Source organism: Fopius arisanus, unplaced genomic scaffold (assembly GCF_000806365.1).
Source record: "Fopius arisanus strain USDA-PBARC FA_bdor unplaced genomic scaffold, ASM80636v1 scaffold00012, whole genome shotgun sequence".
NCBI lineage: Eukaryota > Metazoa > Arthropoda > Insecta > Hymenoptera > Braconidae > Fopius > Fopius arisanus.
The window spans coordinates 114,498-123,646 of NW_011887751.1; the positions used below are offsets into that span (position 1 = coordinate 114,498).

Below are 9,149 nucleotides of genomic sequence, written 5' to 3' on the forward strand. Positions count from 1 at the left end.
AATAAATAAAAAATAAATAAAAAATAAATAAATAAATGTCTCATCGAACCTTTTCCCGCCAATTCCTCAAGTTTCGGTGGGTGAATGAATCACTTGTTAATCTAATCACCTCAAATTACAATCTGCAATCATTTGAATTCACAGATGAATGGGAGGGGATGAATTCCGTCACCTCGACGTACCCCCACTTCGTCCCCCATCTGCATACATCTTATATCGTCAGTAATTTACAGTGCGTCACAAAAGCCGTTCATTAAAAAATGCCCCCGAAGCGACAGCAGAGAAATGGTTTCTGGTATTTTATGCTAGATTTTAAAAAAGCAGCAGAAAACCAGGGGATATCATTCCCTGGAGGAATGAAAGACGTGCAGAATGATCCTGAGTGTTCGAGACAATGGAAGGTAAATAAAAATATATTATGATAAATAATCCGGACGTGGCGACAAGAATTTTTCCAACAATTTTCCCCCATCTCTTGAAATCGTGACGTTTTTTTTGAATATTTGTGGATTCGAAAAATATTTGAAACAATGAGGGACTTTTTATCATCTCCAGAGCCTGTCGAAGGTCGACAGAACTCACTACAGCGATTTGGCAAGAAGATATAAATGTCGATCAATGAAACTGACAGGATGCGGTGAGCCCATAGCCTTCATCAAAGAGAGACAGCGAAAAATCGCGGAGGCCGAGGCGAACATGAAGTCAGACATCTTGGAGACAATTCGAATGGGCCAGGAGTGCAAGAACATCCAGAATATATCATTCTTCTTCATCCACGTGCAGTACTTCTACACGAAAGATCGTTCTGACTCATCAGTTGATTATACACCAGCAGAAATGGCGATAATCGAGTACTCGATAGCAGAGGGAGTCAAGGGATTCTATCACCAGATTATCAATGTCCAGGTGGAGATGGGTTATGCGAGAGAGACCCTGGAACATGGAGAACGCACCCACAAAATTCCAACGGATTACGTCAAAGGGGAGAAAGATTATTTCAAGATATACGAGATGTTTCGGGAGTTCTTGCAGCCCACGATTGATAGAACTGGAAAGATTCCACCGGTTTACACCTCGAAGAGGTTCTCAAATGTTGTCACGTGTTTTCTTGATCGAATGATAAGAGCTGCTGATCTCAATGACGATGTGTTCTCTTTGTACTCACTGGAGTATCTTTATGGAAATCTCATGATCATGTGCAATCCTGATATCGATAATCACAGGATAAATCCTGAAATTCTCGCTGAGAGTGAATTGGAGAAAGATGCATTCGCTTATTCCCCGAATATTGACTGTGAATATCACTCCAAGATCGATGGAGCATCGATCCACTGCAGTCTTGCTACCGTTCGACAGTGGGGATTCTCCATCTGCGATTACTGCTGCAACTTCCTGGGGATTGAGATGATACCGGATGTTCACTGCCCAGCGTCATCACTCACTGATGATTCCGATTTGTTGGCGACGGGGATGGCTTGTCTAGCTATCGATAAGAAATTTCTACCGGGGACTGTCAAGTCGATGACTGGAGTAAGATGGAGTTTATTAATTGATTGATCAATGATAATGAAGATTTATTTTTACATTTATTTGCATTTTGTTGCACTTGCAGGTGACTGAGGCTTATAGATTGAAAAAAGCTGCGAGAACACCGAAGGAAGATGAAGAGCGAAGGAAGAAGGCTCTTCTGAATCCTCTAGTGATAATCGATCATAGTCTCAATCTTCCACCACCACCACCACTGCCACCACCAGCTTCTGTGAGACTTGTAAGAAATTCGTTTTATTTTATCTATTTATTCCTCTCTTTCATTTTCCACTGGAGAATGATTATCAATTCATCGATAATCATCGGGGACTGGTTACTAATTAATTAATTCATATTTTTTATTGCAGCTGAAGCCTCTCAGAGCACCGAAGTCATTGGCTCTGTCCCCGAAAGAATCTGGGAATCTACAATTCTCAATGACTGATTTTCCTGAACTTGGTAATTAATTTTTGGTATTGTTAATTGTTATTAATTTAATGGCATGGGGTAATTGGATTGAACTTTCAGGCGCGTCACGAACTTCTCACCAGACGAAGTGATCGAGAAATGGCACGGGATGAGGCAACAATTAATATCTTTCGCTTCTGCGTGAACCGCAGTAATAATTTCCTACATAAAAAAAAATCTGGCGCAATTATTTCATTTATAAAAAGCCACCGACGATTCTATAATTAATTGTGGCATGAACAATTAATTTCATCGAATTCGAATATCAAGTTTTATTTTCTTTTACTATTTTTGGGATTAATTACGACACAGAGTTTTGCGCTTGATCAAAATTTAAAAAATTATGTTCGAGGTGAATTATTATTTCAAAATTTATTAAACGGCAAGGCCATGTGTTATCACTCGAGTATTTTGATATCACTCCAAGATAAGACAGAAAATCCTCTCACCAGTTACATCCAGTCGACAGAACAGCCCCCAGACTTATCCAATTAACAATTCAAAATTCCCCCTCAAAATAGTTCCTTAACGCAGCCCCTAAAAATAGGCATTTTGATAATATCAAATTTTCCATTTCGATTATCGTCGATTCCGTCATTCCATAAATTTCCCCAGCAACAATAAAACAATAATATGCTAATGAAAACTCTCCAATTAGCCGAATAAAGAAAAATGCTATTATCCTCATGATGATTACGTGAATTTCTATTTACGGAAATGGCAAAGCAATGAAAGAGGCTTTTAAAAATATGTGACAAATATGCAAATGACCGACAGCAATGCGCCTGTAATGACAGTAATTAATAACCTTGACACTAAAGGAAGCACCAGCTAAAAAGGACTGGTATCTAGCCACAACTGATGGAAGCAACAGGAGATGGCTTACGTCACCAGTAGTTTACCAATGTGAGTGGCTCACAGCTTGGTATTATACTAAGTCGTCTTCCTTAAAAAAACTCGACGTCCTTAGAGGCCGTCCGAGCGCTAAATTACCCACCCCAATTTTCCCTCTCAGTCCTGACCATTCCCCAAGCCACAAAACAATTCCCTCAAGTACAAGAGAAAGAAACTGGGGGAAAAATATTGTAACCAGAGAGAGATGAGTGATAAAGAAAAATAGATAAAAATAAAGAAAGAAAAGAAAAAGGTGGAGAAAAATCTCTCACATCTCACGGGCAAAACCTGACTGTGGAAGTCAAGGCCAGAGACGCTTCTCCTTTCGAGATATTCCAGAGATTATTATAAAGATCAGCTTCCTTCCACTGGAACGCCATTAAAAAAAACCTCCACCGAGTCCTATGCTTCACTGAATTCAACCATCAATATTTGTTGTTGAGAATATCATTCCAATGTGAGATTATAATTTTATCCAGTGGATTATGATTTCAGGAGGTACCAGGTGAGAGTGAGGATGAGACATCGAGGGAGAATGGACGTCAGGGAGAAGAGCTCTGGATTTTGCGTGGGAAGTGTAAGTGTTTCGCCCACATTTTTTTTAAATCATTCGAGATGGAACGGGCGAAAGGGATATTGGGACACGTGGGGCATTGGTTTCACCGAAACTCGCTGGTCTCTTTCACCTCTTCCACTTCTTCCACCTCTTTCACCTCTTCCACCTCTTCCACCTCCTCCACCTCCTCCATCTCTTCCACCTCCTCCACCTCTTCCACCTCCTCCACCTCCTCCACCTCGTCCACCTCTTCCACCTCCTCCACCTCTCCCACCTCTCCCACCTCTTCCTCCTCTTCCTCCTCTTCCTCTTCCTCCTCTTTCTCATCTTTTTATTCTTGTTCTTCAGAGAAAGCTACACTTCTGGGTACTACCTTCCCTTTTATCTCTGCATCTTCTTTTTTGGGATGCTGTATGCCGCAATGATGCTCACCTGAATCTTGCCTTATTTGTCCAGGTAAAAATCGACTGCAAGTAGCCGCTCCGGATTATTGGGACGTGCACCGGAAGTGCCTGTATGTATAATTTTTCAGTTTAATTCACACCCCCGCAATTGATGAAACGAATAAAAAATTCTCTAAACATCAATTTATTCAAAAACTGTTGATTTCACGGAGAAATATCAAGAGAACTTTTTTCTCCAGAATTTCTTTTTTAAAAAGATTGATCTCTGACGTTTTTACGAAAAATTCACGCTTGCGGAGTTTTTATATTTTCGGATTTAGGAAATATTTATTTCTTTGTTACTGTCAGACTTTTACCTCGGGTTATAAAAAAAGGGAAGTCCCGGACTTTCTCGGTGCGGGTCAGGAAAGGAAAGACCAAGGGTTAAGGGTAGAAGGAGAAATTATATTGCCCTCTGGAGAGGAGTTTAACCTGGCCCTCAGAAGTAACATTAATTTAGTTCGTTGTAAGTCTTCGTTCAGTAAAGTAATTATTAAAATAATTTTATTATTAAAATAATTTTTAATAATAATTCTTTTAAAAAGTCTCAAGACACTTCAAGTGATATCGAATTTTGTCAGAATGATCTGCCGATCCATGGCAATTCCCCCAGAAATTATTCACACGCCCTTCCCTGACTCGTCGTAATTACAATAATAATAACATTTATCAGTAACAATTTAAAAACAACCGGTGCAAATATCCGATGTTAATTACGGGATGAGTTCAAGGTTCAGGTCTGGAATAAAAATCTAGTCTCATACCTTCATCATCTTTATTTTCACGTGAGCCCAGGAGTACATATTTTCCATCTTACACACGTGTATTTCCTCCTCGTGCACACAGGCCAGAGATCTAGGTGCTTATTAGTTGGTTCACTCTCGTGTAATTGCCACTCGGTAAAGAAAAGTAAAAATAATGAATCAAGGGGAATGATAAAAAGGTATATGCATACAACGTACCGTTATTGCCCGCATAAATGATACGTTTACGCGAAATGGAATTCAATGACTAGATGTTCGATATTCGAATCGATTTAATCATTTGAAATCTAGGGATGGTAAAATGACTGATAAAAATTGATAACGATTAATTAAAAAAGAAGCTGAAACGAGTAATTGTTGTGTTCAGGGACAGTTTGATGGGGCAGGATGATTTATTCAAACTATTTTTAATCATCATGTACTCCAGGAAGTTACGCAATGGTGTAGATGATTGCATTGGGATTGTGATTAGTTAAGACTAGCCAGAGAGGCTCCATCCTATTTTCTTTCGAGTGATCATGCATGCGACCGTGAAATATACCACCTGATTGTCAAGTGCTGGTGTGTAATTGATGGATCTTCAATCAACTCCTCTCGCATGATCTTTTCAATGATTTACTATGAATTAAATAACATGACTGATGATGCTATTTCATTGTGGTAGAGGCGAAGAAAATTACTCATGTCACTGCGGTGGGATGGATGCATGAGAAAATCCTTGCGCTTCTCTGAGAAATTGTTATTGAAAAATATCTATCGATTTTATTTTATTTCATCAAATTATCTCATAGGAGCTAGAATATCAATCATTTCTTATTATGAAAGTAGAAACATAAAGATGAAGTTCGCCCGAGTCGATATATCTCGAAACGCGAAGGGCTAGTTTTTTATTGGTCGGGTTGAACCGCCAAATTCAAATTCGGCGCAGTGCGCAGTAGGTCTCGGCGGAAATTAAACAACAGAAATTTTTTATTCTGAAAAGGACAATCTAGAGTATCGATATCTCGAAAGTCTGTCACGTCTGTCAATTTGAATTTGGAATTTATTTAAATTAAGAATTTTTAATCGATTTTTATAATTAGTGCGCGTTTGGTCTAGGGAGAATGGCGGGGAAATTTTCTGGAAATGCCGGGATTTTTCTCAGCTTATCACGCGTTTTCCAAAGAAATTAATCGTCAATTAATTTTTTTGGGTAATAAATTCAGTCCAATCATAAATCTTCGGTCTTTGCGTACGAATGTAAAATGCGAGTGGAAAGAAAGAGCCGATAAGTGCAAACGCTTTCCATTATTTTTTTTTTTTAATCACGGAGATATTTCATCCTCTAGCGAAAAAGGAGCCAGAGAAAGAGGGAGGTTTTGTGCCCAAGGTGAAAGCGATAAAATTCGAGATACAAGCTGGTGGAAGACCGGTCGCACGCAGTCCGGACTCCATCCACCTTACCGGGTAAAAAAAAAATTTTAATCGGAATATTTTTTCCAAATTATCAAAAAATTTCTGGAAAACTTCAGAAAAAAAAATCGGAAACCAAAACAATTTTATTTTTGGGAGAGGTTTTGAAAAATATTCCAAAAATTTGAATAGGACATTTTTTTTTATAATTTAGAAGGCGTTTTTTGGGGAATATTGAAAAATCAAAAAGAAAAAAAAAGAAAAAAGAAAAAAAACAGCAGTATAATGACAAGAAAAAATTATATTCGCAAAAATTTCTAAAAAATTTCCGAAATAAATTTTTCCAAACAAGCTTTTCCAAACATTTCCCAGAAATAGGATAAAATTGTTTTTTCCGATTTTTTTTCAAAAACAAAAATCTGAAAAATTTTCCAAAAATTTTTGAAAATTTAGAAAAAATATTCCGACTACATTTTTTTACCTACGGAGGGATAAAAAATGGGTAAAAAGGGGGGATAAAGAATAACCAAAGAAGGGGGAGAAAAAATAAGCAAAAAAGGGGGAAAAAAAATAAGCAAAAAAGGGGGAAAAAAAATAAGCAAAAAAGGGGGAAAAAAAATAAGCAAAAAAGGGGAAGAAAAATAAATGAAAAATGTCGGCTCGTGCCGACGATAACTTCCACCAACCACTTGTTGTTAGACTACAGCCATTGGGATATTGTAATAACGGGCTCGTCCTCGTGGATTATTCGTGCTCATTTCGTATTCTTTTCGTGGGTATGCGTCATCCTTTAGCTGTAGGAAATAATGACAACGCCGGATGTTTCGTGTTCGAGGGTATGTCTCGGGGTTTATTCTCCATTCTCAAGGACAATTAGAGAATTTTAATTGCCGAGTCGTGATGAGAATCGCTCGCAACACATCTCAAATTCGAGAAATTCCACTATGAGACATTTGTCCAATTTCAATTGAGAAAAATCCGGTTTCCACGAGAATTCTCGGAATAATAATTGCCTTGTTATTCAGATTTAAGCATGGCTACTTTGGATTTTTTTATCGGGCTTTTTTGGGATACATTTAATGGAGTTAGGGGAAAAAATTAATAATTTCATGAGATCGTGACACATGACTATGAACTTTTGAAAAGATCAATGGCTGACACGTAAATCAATCATTATGTGCATTTTTAATGACTCCAGTGGGTGTTATACAGTCGCCCACAACTTTTTCTCAACGCCGACAACATCTGACTATTTTAGTTAATTTATATAATAATTATTGGCTGTACCCGCGTAAAAAAATTGTAATCGGAATATTTTTTCCAAATTAAAAAAAAAAGAATTTTATTTTTCGGAGAGGTTTTGAAGTTTTTCAAAAATTTGAATAGGAAATTTTTTTTTATAATTTAAATGACGTATTTTTTGAGAATATTAAAAAAGTAAGGAAACAGCGAAATAATTAAAAAAAAATTATATTCGAAAAAATTTCTGAAAAAAATTTTTGTTTGGTTTTCTAATTTATTTTTGTTTTATAAAGAAAATTTTCTGAAAAGTTTTCCAGAAATTTTTTGAAAATTTGGAAAAAATATTGCGATTACAATGTTTTTTTTAATGACAATATTTTTATAATTGTTGTAATAAAATAATAACTATTTTTATTGCTACCTCGGATCTCTCGAGTCTCTCCAAACGCAATCGTAAATAAAACAATAAATTTTTTTTTCTGCGTATCTATAAATGCACTGCCTCCCAGGCGTTGAGCTCACCTCGATGTCTTCTCGCATTAGCTACGGGTCGGTATATCACCCTTTCATTTTTATTTTCACAGTGCCTTCATCTCAAGTTCTGCGAATACCAGCGATTAATCTGAAAGGGTCTGACCTCCAGACGTAATATTTTTCACTCACCGAAATATTCATTTCGATTCTAAATCGAATATATCGAAAATCTTCTCCATTTTCCTCAGCTCTGATTGGTCATCGATGCAACTCGGGTAAAAAAATTTTAATCGGAATATTTTTTCCATATTTTCAAAAAATTTCTGGAAAAAAAAATCGGGGAATAAAAATTTTTCAAAAATTTGAATAGGAAATATTTTTTATAATTTCGATGGCGTTTTTTTTTGAGAATATTAATAAAAAAATATATTCGCAAAAATTTCGAGAAAATTATTTTTAAAATTTTTCAAAACATTTCCCAAAAATAAAATTATTTTGTTTCCCGATTTTTTTTGTTAAAAAAAAATTTCTGACAAGTTTTCCAGAAGTTTTTTGAAAATTTCAAAAAATATTCCGATTACAATTTTTTTTTAATAAATACATAAATATAAAATAATTTTTATAGATATTTTTATTTTATTGGAGCAATTGAAATTATTTGAAGGATAGATAGACGTGGAATTATGGAAAATAAATTCTCAAGGCTTGAATTTTTCTCTGAAAAACACAATCCCACGCGTTTAATCCAAAAATGGCGGAAGTCAAGCGAGTTTTTCTAATAACCTTTCTCCCATCGATTACAAAAATACCACGGGATCACGCCTCGATAAAATCTCCCCACGATGACGACCCGGAGCATTAATTATCATTCCTTACAATAAAAACTACAAAAATATAAATATTTCCTGATATTTTCATTAATCTGGAATATGAACTAATTAGCGAAGAGCTCTGATTACTCGATCCTCCATTCTTACAGATTCACCGACCAATTAAATCGATATCTCAATTCCAGAATTTGAAAAGTAAAAGGCGAGTGTAACGAAAAGTCAAATTAATTTTATTGCCCCTTTTATTGTTTTTATAGTAATTTATAATAATCTAACACTTCGGGGGAATTTTAGATTTTATAATCAGATATTTTAATTAGACCCCCAAGGAAAGGCTATTCTTTGATTCATTACCAGTTGATCTTTTAATAAGTTCATGGGTACAAACATTATTTTTTCAAATTCATAATTAAGATGACACTGGCTTTCAACATGCGTGTAAAGATTGATCACTCGTTAATGAACATAATATTTATTTTTTTATTACCCCAAGAAAAAATGTGTGAAAGTAATTCTTCGTGGAATATCGAGTTTGAATTGAACTCCAGAATCCCGGGTA

At 36.0% G+C, this 9,149-nt stretch overlaps 1 protein-coding gene across 1 annotated transcript; it reads left to right on the forward strand.

Moving 5' to 3' along the window:
• Positions 1–205: 205 nt before the first annotated feature.
• Positions 206–2,598, forward strand: LOC105262957 (protein maelstrom homolog). The gene is made up of 5 exons (XM_011298869.1): positions 206–401; positions 556–1,530; positions 1,613–1,768; positions 1,896–1,986; positions 2,056–2,598. The coding sequence occupies exons 1-5, from the start codon at positions 261–263 to the stop codon at positions 2,085–2,087; spliced, it is 1,395 nt and encodes a 464-aa protein (XP_011297171.1). The 5' UTR covers positions 206–260; the 3' UTR covers positions 2,088–2,598.
• Positions 2,599–9,149: the final 6,551 nt, after the last annotated feature.

What these genes read in the sequence shown, in the direction of transcription:
- LOC105262957 (XM_011298869.1), top strand. Translation starts at nt 261, where the DNA reads ATGCCCCCGAAGCGACAGCAGAGAAATGGTTTCTGGTATTTTATGCTA. An exon ending in AGTGTTCGAGACAATGGAAG is followed by an intron (nt 402 to 555) that starts GTAAATAAAAAT and finishes TATCATCTCCAG; the next exon opens with AGCCTGTCGAAGGTCGACAG. An exon ending in CACCAGCTTCTGTGAGACTT is followed by an intron (nt 1,769 to 1,895) that starts GTAAGAAATTCG and finishes TTTTTATTGCAG; the next exon opens with CTGAAGCCTCTCAGAGCACC.